Genomic DNA, 16869 nt, shown 5'->3' with positions numbered 1-16869 from the left:
GCGGCGCAGATCGTCCGGCGGCGCCGACGCAGAAAAAGACCCTTATATAACACGGGGTAATATCAGTAAACACGTTGCGTAGTCATACAAACGTTACGTCGGCCGTCAGGGTATCCCTGGAGACACGCCCAAATATAAACAGCCTGGAATAAAACTGAATCCAATCGAGCCCGTGGCGGCCGCGGGGGCCTATCTGGTTACAGTTGAATTGGGAAATGGGAAAATAAATAGCCGGCGGTGTAAAGTTCCTGCAGAGGCCGACTCTAGAGGGCCGTGTCAAAGTCTTATTCCAGCCCACAGGTGATCAAGCCAAGGATGAAAAAAAAGCCTAACTAATGAATTCGGCACTGCGGTCCCTGCAGTGTCGGGGTGGAAGATCTGGGGTCCTTGTCGGGGGAGGGGGGCGTCTGACCCTGTTGCAGTTTGGGGTTCTGGGTCAGGGTGGGACCCGGGACCCTGGGGGGGCCCCCGCCAGCCCCCAGAGCCTGCCAGTGCTATACGGTGTCGCCCTTCTGGTTTGAGTTTCACCACCCAGTTAGAGGTCCACGCCAGAGGTCTCTCCTCCAGCCGCACAACCTGGTTCGCAAACCGCCCCGCCGGCGTCAAACCCCCGACCCGGGGAGGCGGGAGGGGAAGGAGACGGAGAAATGGAGCGGGGCTGGGAGGATAAACGCGGACTTGGAGCGAAAAGGAAAGTGGCATGGCGAGGCCGGGAGAGACGTCTAGAGGGAGAGAAAGCACAGCGCCGAAGGAGAGAGTCGTCGGGATGTTTCTATTTCCAGTGCACAGGGAGAAGGAATGCTTTGTTTGGCTTCTCAAGAGGTCATGTTGTGATAACCCTCAGCATGAAAACATTTATGAACTTAGCGGAGCCAAAAAGGCCTGCGCTTGTCGGATGTGCCCATTCGCGAAATGCTGTTGCGAGGTGCACCAAAAACATGAGGGTATTCCAAGTCCGAGGCGAGCCCGTGCCAAAACCTATCAACGTTTTAAATAGATACCCTTATGTGTGTTGTGTATTCCACATGCATCCCCTCCCCCTCATCTCTTGTAAAGCGATACCTCCCCGAGGTGGTCCCCCTCTGTTGCGGTCGGACAAATTGAAAGTATTTACAGGAATTGAAGCATGTTGTCCGCGGAGCCGACGGATCCCCAGAGGACTGGTGAAAAGGAACGGCGCTTTAGTCGGGAATGTCTCCCCGTCTTGCTTCAGAGGGACCAAGGTCAAGCACTCGGGGGCGAAGCGTCAGGGACCAAGAGAGCTCTTCCGTGTCTGACTCGGCTCAGCCCTGGACGCTCGGAGAAAGGAGACATCCTCGCCTAGAGGCGGGCAGCGGGCAGAGTATTTTTGCCACAGACGGAGATCAATTTATTCATAGACTTCTCCCGCTGTTCGGACACGGACAGGTTCCTGTGTCTTGGCACTCTGAAGTGAAGTCTTCTCCCCTTCTCCCTGGTTGGTAGATTGACCACAAGGTTTTTTTTGTTGTTTTTTTTCTCCCACATCGGCAGGAAATCAAATCTGAGAGTAGACCTCAACAGGAAATTAAAGGGAACAACACACGGCTTAGATAAGGGCCCACAAAGCCGAGCTCAACCTCAATCCAGGAACGAGGCCTGGCAATGATTTAATGCAGTCCATACGGTCAAATACGCGTTGTAGGCAAGTCCGGTCTGGACAGCAACAGCAAATAAAGAATAATGTGTCAGCCAACAAACTGAAAGTGCGGATTCCAACGTTATTTCGCGTGGAAAAATAATCCGAAACCCTCTCCGCCGTCTGTATTTGTAGGTTCTATTTCTAAAGCCCACAGCTGTACTATCACAGTCCAGATGTGCAGTCAAGAAAAATATTTCTGGACGCTGACCCAGAAACAGAACCTAGCATCCAGACCTGTCGTTACGTGACGTCAATTGAGAGCAACGTGTTGCAGCAAATAGGAAAACTCTCAAGCGGTTCCCAATGTCCCAATCGTACAGTAAATCCGGTGCCTTTTCTATTCTAGTTTGTGTTCTTTGCGTGCATCATTTCTACATAATTACTACAATGTAGTGTAAGAAAAATGTACTGTTTGGAATTTAAATTGCATAATTTTATCCATAGTTCCTTCGCCTCAACAACATCCCAGCCGACAGAATCACTGTTAAGCACTATGCCCTCCGAAATTCTTTGGGCATGACTGAGATTTCTTCCTTGTGCCTTCTCTTCTCGGCCGACCACAGTCCTGGTGGAATCTTGTGTCTGACTCCTCTTTGACGGCTAATTGCAAGTTACGGGCGGTTCTCCTCAGACCCGTCTCAGTGGCAGCTACAAAATTAGGATGTTCTCTTTAAGCCCCATGGGCACAGGTTTATGGTACGTGGTGTGAAACCGGCAATCAAGGCCACTTTTCTGGGATAAAGGCAATCACGGCTGGATATTCATTATGCAACTGCTGCATTACTACTTACCTCTCTGGTGTTCTTCTCTCCAGCCTTTTTAAAGCGATTGTTTGATCGGAATATCAATTCATATCTGTGTAGATTAAACTGAAGAAACTCATCCAACACTGGGTGGAACGGAATTATGTCCAGCGAAGGTTGTGTCTCTGCCCTGGATGGGGAGATAATCGCCTTTGTGATATGTTGCGGCGGCGGACCGCAGTGGGCCAGGCTGCGGCGGGCTTTGGCACGCGGCCTTGGGAGAACTGCAACGGAAAGAGTCTCCGACATCCCTCTGCCCCTTCCCGGCGGCCAGCCCCTCCCTTTCAGCAAGGCCTGAATGAGCCTCCGGCGTCTGAAAGGCCCATGGTGACGCTCCACAACAGCAAAAACAATAAGACTGCGCTAACAAGGGCTCGATTAATGGAAATCCTCTATTTACCAGACCAAACTCTTGTGCTAATGAGGAAGTGTGGCTGCATTCCTCAAGGGCGTGTAGTTCTTGTCAGCGATCTATAAACAAACCTGTATCGGCCTGGGAGAACATAGTCCTGCGTTGGACACAAGTAAAATACGTTTAGCACGGCGCGCTCAGGGAGGCATCAGACATTCCCTTTAAATAGGTCAGGGAAACCCAAGATCTCTGCTCTGTTTGCAGATATTGAGATACAACAAAGTGTAACACCCCCAATGCCCGAGACACTCTCAGTACCACTTAGGCAGGCCAAGACCATAGTTAGTCAGGCTACACTTACCCATAAACCTTAACCTTAACCTCAACCTTACCCTGTTACAAGGGCGGGTGAAAGTCACACCTTGTTGAATCTTCATGCAGTGTCCATTGCTCAGTCCCGGACCAGTCCTGACACCTCTGGTTACCCCAGTGTTCCCACTGTGGAGAGGCCGCTCTAGGGGCAGGACAGTCACCCAGGGACGTCCAGTCTTTGCGTTGTGGAGAGACCGGGAATCCCTGCGTGCTGGACTACGGAAACGAGTTTCTCTCGTTGTTCTGGGCGGCGAGAGCTTTTCTTAAGATAACTGTCTCTCCCACAGCAGGGCCCGAGCGTGGACGAAATTGTACATTTGTCCACATATTGCGACCTAATAATAAAATAATGATAATTGGAAACACAGACGGGACCGGTCCGTCTCTTTGTCGGCGGTGGTGAAATTAGAAGGTGGGGGGGGGGGGGGGGGGGGTCCGCTTCATTCTCACAGTGTTCCTTTTCACCCGGGCCTCCAAAGTCAACATTCCAACCAGCCATCGGGATACAGCAATGAAGGGGGGGGGTTAAAAATCAGGGGAGACGAGAGGTAAAATCACTTGCAACGCTTAAAGGTCTCGCAGGTTCAGCTTTTGCCGCTCCAGAGGCCCACACATGCCCACGGTGATCCATCTGACATCATCAATTACCGTTAATTAACCAGATGATGGTCCGCTGAGCAGAAAATGAAGGGGATGATTAATCAGCCGGGGCACCTCCAGCCCCGCTGCTCAACCCCAGGGGGGAGGGGGTTGCAAGGAAAAGTGCTACCAGGATTTTTCTTGTTTCCAAATCCTACGTCCAGCCGCGTAAACTCCACATCCAGAATCTCATGGTCCACAAACCACCTGACTCCCCTACGGATCAGATAGGAAATCACCCGATGAGTGACATTAATAGAGAAAACATCCCCATTATTCCCATGCATATACATAGGCCTACCAGAGAGAGAGAAGAGCCTAGAGGAGGGGGATACGCATAGAGGGGGAAATGACCCTGCTCCTACTTGTCCTGGAATCCCATCCTATATTAGACTGAACGTATCTGCTTCAGCCGTTTTCCTTCTCTGTCTTATTCATTGTCTGACAATGACTTACTGGCGGTTTGGGAGGAACGACGTCATTGTGGAAAAGGTCCTGGGTGCAGTCGAACTTGTAATTCAGTGAGGAATTTTTCATCTGGTCAAGGCTGGCCGGGCTGCCTTTAAAAATAAAGATGTTAGGTCCTCAGAGGGGAGGAGCACACAGGGAATTTAGTCGAAAGCAGAGTCCTTTTCCAGAATCCTCGCTATTTACTAAACATTGCTGTAACCCCCGTGACACTTATTTTTAAATCCCTATAATGATTCGCAGGTCAAAACACTGTTGTGTTTCCATTTCAGTTATCTACAAAGCAAAGGCTATTGAGCGTGAAAAGATATTTCATCCAGGAATTTGACTCCCTGGCAGGAACAATGCAGATTTATTTTGAAAACTGATCTTGGTACGTGTATGTGTGTGTGTGTGTGTGTGTGTCTCAATAATTAGTGTTAAGGCATAAATCTAATACACATGCCACGACTGGTCTTGAAAATGGCATTAGGTCATGATGTCATTATCCCTTGAATAATGTTATTAATATGAAAAAATTACTTGCAGGCGATCACTGAGGTACTAAAAGTTCTACGAAGTGCAAAGCTTCCTGCACTGATTTTCCCTTCATTGTCCTGTAATCACCTAAGGTTCCAAGTAAGCCAAGCAGGATATATACTTATAGAGGTAATACGAGTTTAAACTTTTAATAGCTTCATACTGGCCTCTCTATAAGCTATTTAAATCTGCCTGAGATAAAGGACAAGCCTCACATTATTGCAGGACTGTTCACACAGCAGTGGGCCTCATGGGGTAGCTCAGAGTCTTGCACCAGGGATGTGATTTTTCCTACAAAGTTGCCAGTAAAATGCTTTCATACACACACACACACACACACCGATCAGCCACAACATTAAAACCACCTGCCTGATATTGTGTAGGACCCCCTCGTGCCACCCAAACCGCTCTGACCCGTGGAGGCATGGACTCCACAAGACCTCTGTGGGTTTCCCGTGGTATCTGGCACCAAGACGTTAGCAGCAGGACTGGGTTCAGCATTGCCACCCTGACCGATGTGCGGCAAACTGCGATGCACTGCACGTTCTGAGACCTTTCTATCACAGCGGTATTAACTTTTTTAGCAATGTGTATTGCAGTAGCTTTTCTGTTTTCTTCTCTTCGAACCAGAGGGGCTAGACTTCACTCCCCACGCGCATTAATGAGCCTTGGGTGCCCATGCCCCTGTGGCAGACTCCTTGGACCTCCTTTGGTAGGTACTAACTACTGCAAACCAGGAAGATTTTGGAGATGCTCTGACCCAGTCGTCTAGCATCACAATTCGGTCCTTGTCAAAGTCGCTCAGCTATCCCACCCCTTGACAGGTGCCATCTTAACCAGATGATCAATGTTAGTGACTTGGTGAATGGCTTTAATGTTGTGGCTGATCGGCGTATGGTTGTAGGCAGTTTTGTTGGACTCCCTTTTCCGTTGCCTGCTAATGATGTTGCCAATCAAGTCTGATCTTTCCAGAGAGTCTCTGAAAAACAGACATTTCCACTCTCATCTCAGTCCAGCCTGATGCACATTGCACACTGATGACTTCATGCATATTTGCAGAAGACAAATTGGTTTGGACACAGTGCCCCACTGTGGTGAGACTAGTTTACTGCACACAAGGTGGTAACATTTTCCTCAAAAATGTAAAACGAACTTTGATCCAAAACAATAAATACACAAATTCAACAAGAGTGCGGGTTTAATTCTTGCAGATAAGAAACAAGATAATTTCTGGATAATATTGTTTTATTAGCCACGACAGATTCACTTTGCCATGGATCCTTCCACCAAGTCGACAAACCAGGTCAAAGAGGTGACAGCGGCGAAAGACGGCTACTTGCAATTTTTCAAATCATTGAGACATTTTTAAATAAATAGCGTCTTGATACCACAGATGAACGCACAGATTTTTTTTAAGTCCGTCTGCAGAGGTGAATTAAGACGATTGCAATATCACAATTTGAACCGTTACAGCAGATCCTGCCTTGAACCAAACAAAATAAGGAAAAAGAAAGAAAACATTTTTACTAGTTTGCAGATCCAAACAAAGAACATTGTTAGTAAGTGTAACATGATGTCTGCTGCTGCATGCGGTATATTCTCTTATAGGCAGATGGTGTAGAAGCAAGCGGCGGGGCGGGGATCTGTTTGGATTTGGTCGTTTCCGTTTCAGATAATTGATTTTACTCCATTTTCTCCAACAGTTGATATGGTCTTCACTCTTGTTACTCACTTCTTGCAATGAATTAATAGTGTATGTTATATTGAAGCTGACAAATATATTGCACTACCAGCCACAGTTGACCGCGTTTTTTTTTTTGGGGGGGGGGGTTTCCGCATATATTGCTGATGATGAAAAGATAAAAAATAAAACTCATGGCGTAACTTGATGCCTTTTTTTTTATGCGACTCGACTGGAGAGAAATGGACAAATATTAGACAATAAACAATACAATAAAGCACTTTGTCAAGCTTTAGAGAGAGAGAGAGCGCGAGAGAAACAACTGGGGACAGGCTTCTCAGTTCGTAAGGAAGAAAGAAAGCTACAGATTACTACAACACATTTGATATTGACACTTTTTTCCTTAACATTCATACAACACTGAATATAAAAGACATTGAGTGGGCAGCTCGTCTTGCAGGTTAAGGTTTTAAACGAGAGACCCGAGCGCTACGACAGCCTGCCGAACACAAACGGCGACCGTGTGGAGTAATACTATTCACCTTGATGAACGAAGCAAACGTTTTCTGCACAGACTTCAAGGCAAAGACTTTTTTCTTTCTTCCAAAAGAGGCGACGAGACGCCACGCTGCTTCGTCGTCGTCGGGGCTGCTGCGAAACATGGAGCTCTGCAAAAATAAAAGCGGGGCCGCTGCCGAGCGCGGTGCAAAATAACCGTGTCGAGTGAAACGCTATTTAAAAGTGAGGTTTAAGAGCGAAGAGTGAGATTTTAAGAGCGTACGGGAGGTACCGGGCACATCGGAACCACTGTCTTACATTTGAATAAGCTCAAGTGCCTTCATCCCCCACCCCAAGTCAAAGCCGCACTTCAAAAACTAAATTGGAGCTGGTTCCCAACCCGAGGACTGAGGACAGATGTAGTGTGTGTGTTTCTGTGTTTCTGTGTGTGTGTGTGTTTCCGTGTGTGTGTGTGTGTGTGTGTGTGTGTGTGTGTGTGTGCTCAGGGGGCGAGCGGGCCCAGGCTCAGCTCCACGTGGTGTGTGAGCCAGACGGGCTCGGCCAGGGCGTCGCCGCCCTCCTCGCTGGGCCGCACGGGGGCCGCCAGGTTGCGGAAGTCGTGTCGGATCTTGAACGAGGCGATGACCTTGGCGTCGCCCTCCTTCTGGGGAATGACCTTGATGAAGAAGCCGATCTTGTTGGATTTCCTGAAGGCGACCACGCTGAAAAGAAACGACACGGAAACGGAGGTTGAGCGTTCAAGACGTCAACTAGGGCGTGTGCAGGTTGGAATTTATTTATTTTATTTTTTATTTTTTAAACCTTTTCACTGCAGCTTTGAACAAAAAGTGTGAAAGTTACCAAATTCTGGTTCCTTTCTATCACTTAATCACTAATCAATGCAGCAAAGCCAATTCTAATTCTTGGATCAAATATATTTTGTTGTGTAATTCTTGCTTTTTTCTTTGGGGGACCAGCAACACTGTCTCTTTTTTTTTAATTTATACATAATACAAAATGTATTTTACCACTCACTCACTCACTCACTTACTCAGGGTCATCCTGGAAGTCCTGAGGTTCAGCCAGTTCGTCGTACTCTGCAGCAGCGTCCTTTCCTGCCAACACCAGTTCCTTGGTGGGAACCATCACCTACGAAAGCAGTGTGAGCATTAACCAATTACTGACTAAATACCGGGAATGCCAGAAAGTCCATTTTTTAGCTGGTTCACTTCACAGAAAGGCAGAAATTTTACGTGAGATTATTTGGACTGAAAGAAAAATGACAAAATGAACCAATATATGTATGTAAATATTAATGAAAAATAACAATTATGCACTGCATCCTGTGTTTAAATGATTCATACAAAATTATTTAACATATTACACCACACAACATACATTAAAAATATAAATGTGTAACTTGAGTCAAACCGGATAGCTCATTCTTACAAAAGTCTACAAAAAAAACACCAACCATTCGTCCCAGTTGCAGATTATTTTGTTTTTAAAAATCCCCTTTTGACATCCCATATTTGTTTTGCTGGCACTTCACAAGACACGGCCATTCAATGTATTTGAGCGACGCATGTTCTCCCCTATATGTTGTCTCCAATGTTGGTTTGCGGGGTCCGCCACGCCGGGCAAGAGCGCTAATCTAATGGGACACTGCTGCTGCACCTTGGAGGTGCTGTTGACGTCGTCCGAGTCGTCCTCTTCGCAGGCGACCAGCGTGACGTGGGTGACATGCTCCACCGGGTTGGTCAGGGTCAGCAGCACCTGGCTCTCCTGCACGATGAGGAAAAGTTTGACCTCGCTTTGAATTAACCCTCGTTAATAATGCCTGAATAGCTAACGCTTCCAATACAACTGCATTTTGTCACCGTCATTTAGAAGAGATAATAGCGATGAGTTATCACATGATTCATTCATGACTTTTGGGGGTGATCGTTAGCATTTCTTTGAACAAGGTCTTGAACGTTCAACCAACATTGAGGAAACATTTTCAATGGCAAGAAGCTGGAGAGCGGGGCACTGACCTTCATGTGCCGCAGATTTGGAATAGACATGATTCTCACTTCAGGGATGTAACTCCTGTGGCAGAAGCAAAGTGCAAACAAATAAGTAGCCACAAGGGAGCAGCACAACAATGAACGCAGACAACAGCGTCGTCGGGATGTTAGCGGTGAACCGGCTGTCGATTCATTGCTAAAAGGAATTTCAGAAATTTGAGATTTTGCCGATAAGAACTGATCAACCTGCGGTCTTGTTGTAATTGTATCAAGGCGAGTCTTTGTGGGGTCTGGCAATGCTTTGTCATTTTATTTGCCCGTCGTCTACATATCTGCTCCAGACTTGATCTGTTACGTAACATCAGGCTCATACCGTCGCAGACGACGGAAAGAATTTAAAATATTTAACTGACGCAAAGACGGGTCGTAAATATTTCTGTATGAGTGTATGTTATCAATGCGACGCTATCGGTTCATTGTTTGTTGAGGTTAACAGCTATCGATGAAGGAAATATTCTTTAAATTTGCATCCCTGTAGCAGCTGGAGGAGGTTATAGAAAGACAATCCCACTGCTCCGCCGCATAACCCAGTGAGCACCAGTAGAACACTAAAATATTCTCTCTCTCTCTCTCACTCTTTATATATGTATATGCATGTAACAAAACAACAAACTCACACAGCCACCAGCTGAATTTTGAACTTAATTGAAGTCGGGTTGAACTCCGGCTTGCTCAAGTTGTGCTCGCATTTCTGAGGAAACACAAACGAAGAGTGTCAACTACAGAGCGGAACCTTAATTTATTAAATATATATACATATCATAAAAATAGAATCCTGTGAAGCGGTACAGACCCTGCAGCGCAGCGAGCGCTTCATTAGGAGGTGCTTGTGTTTGGGGTGGAGCTGTGACGCCACCGCCGGCTCGAAGTCGGGCTGAAGGAGTCGCTGTCGCAGCGTGGTCACTGGAGGCAAAAAATAAACATCCATTTAGAACGCTAGACATTTTTGTGGCTCTGCTGGTGCAATGGAGAGTTACTGTAGCTTTATAACACCAGTTCTACGAAGGAGGCAAAGCTATAGCTAGATATAAGTAGTTCTGCAACCGCATATGCGAAGTACTGAAATGTATTCATCTAATCAGGATGGAGCAGCATAGCCAGTATAAACTCTAGAAGCGCTCCCTTCATCCTCTGAAACCATTTCACCCCCACAATTCATCAAGACTGATGGGAGTCCAGTGGGGTATAAAAACCTTCATAGAACTGTAGTCACAAAGCTATAGTAACTCTCGTTCTATACCAGGAAGCTCCGCCTTTTAGGGGCTATACTCCTATTGGTATACTGGGGGCGGAGACCCCCGATATTCTACTCCGCGCTGGACCTGAACATGCCCCAAGTGCGTAATACTTCATGGTACAGTGTGACCCTGACAATCCAAATTGTCCCACTGAAGGGCCAATGGGAAGCAACTAACACAACACACACTGTATCCACAGAGAGAGTGTTAGTCACTAAACAAAGGCAACACGTCAGAAATCTAAGTGGCCCGCGAAAGAAAACAAATGGCAAAGACAAATGGGGACGGCGACGACCCGGACTGTTTAAGTGTCCTGGACCCCGACACCCCTAAAAAGGGCAGTGGAAGCTGCCACACCTCCAGCAGAGTAGGCACGGAGAGTGTTTGGTGTAGCCCGACCCGCTGACTCATAAGCCATCGCTTATAGGTAGAGATAGGCGCTGTGCAGAGAGCGGCTGGCCAAGCGCAGCCGCTCCATATCACACAAACAGTTGTCGTGACAACCGAATTGGAAGTGTGCGGCCCAGTCAAGCCGTTCCCCCTGCACACTCTGGTGAGGGGGAGGAAAAAAGGCCTCGAGGGTAACCACCCTCGATCTGTATGAGCTTGTCACCACCTTAGGCGTGAACGCCAGGTTAGGTTAACAAGTCGTTTTAAAGGACAGCAGCTGTAACGCGTCGCAGGCCTATTAGAAAACGCTTCACGAGCGGATGACTAAAGACCTGCCTGTTAGCAAAACCCTCATGACAAGCCAAAATCCCCGCCGCACACACCCTGAGCGATGCTGCCCAATGCTCATCCATGAGAGGCCGCAGGAATCTCAAACAGGAACGACACTGCAGCACGGGGGGTCAACTGAGGTGTAAAGCAGGGAAGTGGACTGAGCGCGAGAGCACTCGATGGTGGAGGATCACAGCCTGGGACCGTCCACGCTGTTCAAGCCTACGCCGTTCAGACGCCAGGTTAACAGAGGACGGTCTCCGCAAACGAGGACACCGAGTCCCCAGCCTACAACTGCATGTCGCGGCCCATGGTAATCTGCCATCTGCAGTTCCAGAGAGGTCACCTTCTGGCTGGGTATGGGAGTGCTTCTCGGCAGTGGGGTTCAGCGGAATTGTAACGCATCACCCCCTCGCAGTGTCCTTGTCCATCCGGCGATGCAGCATGCAGAGGACACGCCACCTGGCAGAGTGCTCGCTCAGGGCACAAGCAGCCGCCTGGGGGGGGGGGGGTGTTCCCTAAACACTCCACCAGGTCCCTGATGGCCTACTCCTTCGCTGGCCGCGGCCTGACAGGCGTGTGATGGGGAGGGCCCAAGGACGGCCCATTATAGAAGGGATGATCGCGTGGCCGGTGTCAGGGTGTGAGAACATGCTCAGGCCCGGCCTCGCCAGCGTTTCAGGCGCTCTTTGTGTCCCACGAGAGACGCGGTCCCCGCGCAGCCATGGTAGCGTGTTCCACTCCGATGCAGATAAAACACCTACCGTGGGAGTCGCCGCCTGGTGCATAGGCAAGGGGCTCGTAAAAATCTTCTTACGGTTGCTTCTATAAGTTTTTGTTTAAATAAATGATACAATCTATTTTTATGAAATTTATTTGATTTTAAAATTAGATCAACAGCAATCAAGCACAATTGGATCGTCTTGTGTGTAAGTGTATTAAGCATATAAATTAAATTCTCACCCTCCGGGAGGTTGATGGGTCTTGTATAACAATCCTCGGGCAGCGGTTCCACCTCGTCAAGGGCCAGCGCTGGATCAATACTGATCTCCTTCTGGTCCTCGCCCTCCTTCAGGCTGGTGGCACAAACAAAGAGTTACATCCTTTCCAGGATCTGAGGAATGTTGGTGAGGAAAACAAATCTGTACCAAAAACAATCTCGTGTGGAAGTGAGATGATTTCATACCAGACTAAAAATAGTTCAATGGTTTGCAAGTCAAACTAAATACAAAGTTATCGACAGGCGGACGATGAGACTCACGAGAGGCTCGCCAGGCTGGAGATGGGCACTCCAGGCCTCTGCCTCTGCAAGCGGGTTCCTAGGCCGTATTTCTCCTGCGTAAAAGAATATTAAGGGGTCGGACAAAAAACGTAGACTCGACAGGCTACACGGGGCCACAGCCCGACAACATAAATATAGAATGAAGAAACGGCACAGACATAAATTCACAAACTATAGGTTTCTCTTATGAAATCATCCACTTGAGAGAGGGAGCCGAGAAACTGCTTGACAAACTATTTTATCCATATATTATTTTGGTTTATTAAGTGAAATGCTTTGAGGTGGCGCCTGGATGGAACGGGTCCTGCTCGCTGCTATCTCTCACTCCCTCCCCCTAAAAGCCAAAAAGGCTCCCTCTGTGTGGATTGACCTCATTTAGCCGGGGGGCGAGAGGGGAGGCATTCATGTGATCAGGGAACTCACTTGGTTACAGAGGAAATAAAGACAAAAAGGACAAGAAGAAGAAGAAGCAGCAGCAGCAGACAGTGCTAGTGTACAGTCTGACCACGCAAAGTTGTGAAAAATACAACTCACCACCACATGAATAGTGTGTTGCTGGGAGGGTAAAGAAACCAAAAATTAGTGAGCAATACCCAAAACGGGAGAGGGGGGGGGGGGGTAAACAATTAAACAGGTGAAAAGGAAGTAGTAGAGCGAACACATTACCGGCGAGCGTCAACATGCGACGGCGACTCATTGTGATGGACGATGGTTCATCTTTAAATATGACTCTCAGACAATGCAGGACGGCTCGATTTGCATAAGTCATATTTAAAAACACAAAACTACAGGATTCAGTCGGTTCAGAATGAATTTAAAGGGGACATATTATGAAAAACTCATTTTTCAGTGCTTGTGCACATGCATCCGGGTCTCTGATGGCCCTACTAACACACAAACTGTGAAATAAGACAACCCAGTCAGTTTTTGTGAGCTCTCTATTGCAGCTCACAAAAGACAGCTCTTGTTTAAAATGTGATAAAAGGAGCCGTTCAGGTTTGTCCCGCAACCCTGTGTCATGGGGAGTGCTCTGCTGTGAAAACAGACCAGCACAAATATTTTAAAAGAAAGAGGAATTAATACCAACTGTCTGTGACAAAACTGCAGACGGTGGAAATAATTGTGTATTGTCGGTAACGTTGATCGCGCAAAGTCAGAACTTTCAAATGAGGCCTTGTCAGTCTAATATGAGTGAAGACTCCGCAACTGCATTGCTTTTTTCCCTCACCCTTAAATTTGGTCAGAAAACAGATTTTGGTGGAATGATATGGTGAAATAAGTGAAAGTTAACAGACTTCATACAATGGAACCCGGAACTCAATCTCAAACCCCATTGGCGAACAGAAACAGGGGCCTCATGAAAGGTGCGGGTAGGAAAGGTAGGGATGTTAATAATTAACCGTTAACCGACAATAACAATTTTGACCGATTAATACTTTCAGTTAAACAGCGAGAAAAACAAATATTTTTGTTAAAAAAATAACAAAATAAACGTTTGTTGCATGGTAAAATGAAAAATAGGCGATACAATCTGTTCCTCAAATACAACTCATGGAGGCGACACGTGCAACCACACGTGCCTCTTATTTCAGGAATGTAAGGGGGCAGCTTTCACAGTCCCCGAGTGAGGTCCTTTCCCAAACCTGGAAGTGCCGGCCGCGGTGAGCTCAGCTGTTTGCAAACTGAACAGGGTAACTAAATGAAAACGCTATATTTATAATGAACCGTTTAAAATGAATTAACGGTGTGTGATTGGATTATACATTATTTAAAGTAATGCAATCGTTTTCCCCCAACCTAACTGTGTGCACCCTCTAGTAAAAATGTGATTACTCTATACACTCAACAATTACTGACGTCCAAAAGGAGTTCTCATGCCCATCCCTTACGTCTTCAACAAGTCTGAATATTTCCAGTATCACGCTATGATTTTTTAAATATATTTGTCCATTCAAAATAGTATATTTTAATCTTGCTTGATGATGGTTAATGATCGGTTTACGGGGGTTGGCTCGCAGTCAGAAAAAAAAATTCTAAATAAGCTTCCATAGTTAGAGGCACGTTAGAATGGCTAGAATGCGTAATCTGAGCGGTATTTTCAACAAAAAACTTCAAAGACATGTTTTGAGGACCTCAGAGACCTCTATTAACTTGTTGAAAAGGAGCATAATAATAATAATAACAATAATAATAATAGGTCCCCTTTAAGGTAAACAAGGAATGAACTAGGTTTCAATACATGTTACAGCCATGTTAAAATATTTCACAGGGGTTGGCTCTTGAATGGCTCCCAGTTTGAGAATCCCTCCCTCGCCGACTCTACGATGAAAAGAACTTAATGAAGCGTATCGCCAAAGGAGCATTCCGCTGCGAGAGACAAGAGCCCTCATTCAGTTCGTCCTGCGTGGTGGCATCACATGCTCGGCGGCGTACTGTACCGAGAAGGCCAGCGGCATGCACTGTCTCCTCCTCGCCAGCTTCTTCCTGTCGCGCTCCTGGCGCTCCCGCTGGGCCAGCTGCTGGTAGTACTCGATCAGCTTGTTGATCTGGGGGGGGGGGGGAGCCAAATCATAAAGTAAGCGCCCACTGATGAAACACAAACATTTCTGAAGATCCTTGGCCGAGGCATTGGTTTATCAGAACAAGTTTCCCTAATATGTCTGAAAGTAATGGGGGCATTTGAAATTGAAAAGCTATAAATATATACAGTATATATCAAAAAGTCTCTGTATGTAATGCATCTTTTGTGCATGAACATCCCATCTATAACAGACGATATACAGTACATATAGATTTCATTTAGGAGGGGGGAAAACACTTGAAATGAAACATCCGTAAAGCAGAACTCACCCGCTGTGCGTGAGGGTTCTCCGGCTCCTGCCACCCACCGCTGGCTGCAATGAACATTTTGAAATCGCAGATACAACAATGAGAATTATACAATCGTCACTATCTGATTTGATGAGGGCTGGATATAAAATGTAGGGGCTTTTCCACCACAGCAACCATTTCAGGAACCAGGAACTTAGTTATCTATACTTAGGATCTTGGTTCTGAAATTGGTTCCACAAATCGGGTCCTGCAATTGAGGTGGAGTTTTTGTGGAGGGATGGGAACCATTGGGGGTGGAGTCTGTGGCACTGACCCAAGACACCATTTTTAAATACCGGCTGAACAGCTGATTGTGCGTGTCTCCTTCCGAGTTAGTCGAATGTCATTTTCATACCAGGAAGAATAAAGATCAACATCGATGCTGCTTCAACCTCCTGCCACGGTTGTACTTAAGAAGGTTCCGGGCCGAAATGGTTCCACCTTTAGTTCTTGTGCCTTGGTGGAAAAGTGCCTAATACCTTGACTTTTGGTACCATTTCCCAAAGGATTCTCTTGTTTTTACTGGAAATACTGAATTAAAGGTTAACACTCCTTTGAGATAAAAATGTATACATACAGTATAACAAAAAATAAACTTCAATACAAATAGAGGAAACATTTACTCTCACGATGCACGCCTTTTATTTTAGGCTCTCTGATTCTGGTGAGAAAATACCAAAATATCAAGAGTTTTTCAACATTTCTGCAAATTGGTCAGTGGCCGACATGTATTGAGTTTAGACAACCATTCATAGTTTTGATGAGAATATTGACAGTGTTTAATATCATTTAATTACATTTGTAGTGAGTGTTCAGGAGATGGATCAGATCACAACCCTGTCTGGACTAACATTAGACTCACCGACAGATTTGTCTGCCATGCCGACGTCCCTGGAGGTCCAGCGGCAGAAGCCGCAGGCCAGGTAATAGGCCTTCTTCATGGCTGTCTTGGTGGGGTCGTCGGGCAGCGGAGCCGGGATGTTGGTGGCTCTGGTGGACAGTGTGTGCATGCAGCACGGGCAGTCGAAACAGTTCGCACATCTGAAGGACACAAGAGGACGACGGAGGAGATTTAACAGGGAGTCAGAGTTACATTCGACACCCTTTTGAAAAGACATTTAACACATTTTAACTTTTGGACGAATCGCCTTTATCTTATTCAATAAAATATCGCAGGTATGAATGGCAATTTGAATTTACAAGGCCGTAATTTAAACAAAAACTTTTGTGTTAAAATTTACGAGTACTTTATTGAAACATAAACGATCATATTTAAATGACAGCCTCATAAATTGAAATATAAGACACTTTAATCACTAATGGACCTGCAGACAACCTGTTCAATAAGGTCCCATGTGTGGTGATAAAGGATGAAAACATGCAACCCCTTCGAGAGAACACGGATCTACACATAAATATGTGGCTTACTGACCTGTTCTTTTTCAGCTTGGCCTCTGCTGAGGGCATGTTCTCCAGGCAGCTGGGGCAGTAATGGGAGTCAACCTGGAAAGCGGTAGACAGCCGAGTTACTCTCGGAAAACCAGGTTCACATACCGGAAGACTGATCACCCACGGAACATCATTTTGGGCGACTCCGGTGGGCAAACACTGCAGCCGAAAAGCCAGAAGCGTGAAGCAAACCGCAGGACCTAGAAGGATCAAATGCACAAAACATCCCAGCCCCGTCCCAGTTGTGT

At 46.6% G+C, this 16869-nt stretch overlaps 1 protein-coding gene across 3 annotated transcripts in view; it reads right to left on the bottom strand.

The window, feature by feature from the left end:
* Positions 1-6040: 6040 nt before the first annotated feature.
* dctn4 (dynactin 4) overlaps positions 6041-16869 on the bottom strand; it is an 11675-nt gene continuing 846 nt past the window's right edge. The window contains exons 2-14 of one of the 3 annotated variants that reach the window (XM_080008530.1): positions 16605-16675; positions 16035-16213; positions 15152-15195; positions 14740-14847; positions 12836-12856; positions 12281-12354; positions 11983-12095; positions 9855-9964; positions 9679-9752; positions 9029-9083; positions 8670-8777; positions 8044-8141; positions 6041-7714 (exon numbers count right to left, since the gene is read on the bottom strand). In XM_080008530.1, coding sequence (XP_079864656.1) covers positions 7495-7714; positions 8044-8141; positions 8670-8777; positions 9029-9083; positions 9679-9752; positions 9855-9964; positions 11983-12095; positions 12281-12354; positions 12836-12856; positions 14740-14847; positions 15152-15195; positions 16035-16213; positions 16605-16675 — 1275 coding nt within the window. In that variant the 3' untranslated portion in view covers positions 6041-7494. Of the gene's footprint in view, positions 7715-8043; positions 8142-8669; positions 8778-9028; positions 9084-9678; positions 9753-9854; positions 9965-11982; positions 12096-12280; positions 12355-12835; positions 12857-14718; positions 14848-15151; positions 15196-16034; positions 16214-16604; positions 16676-16869 lie in introns of all 3 variants that reach the window. The other 2 variants (XM_080008531.1, XM_080008532.1) reach the window with 2 other exon arrangements.

Source organism: Zeus faber (genome assembly GCF_960531495.2).
Source record: "Zeus faber genome assembly, chromosome: 10".
Lineage (NCBI taxonomy): Eukaryota > Metazoa > Chordata > Actinopteri > Zeiformes > Zeidae > Zeus > Zeus faber.
The sequence above is the reverse complement of the archived record's forward strand: the minus strand, read 5'-3'. Positions and strand labels throughout refer to the sequence as shown.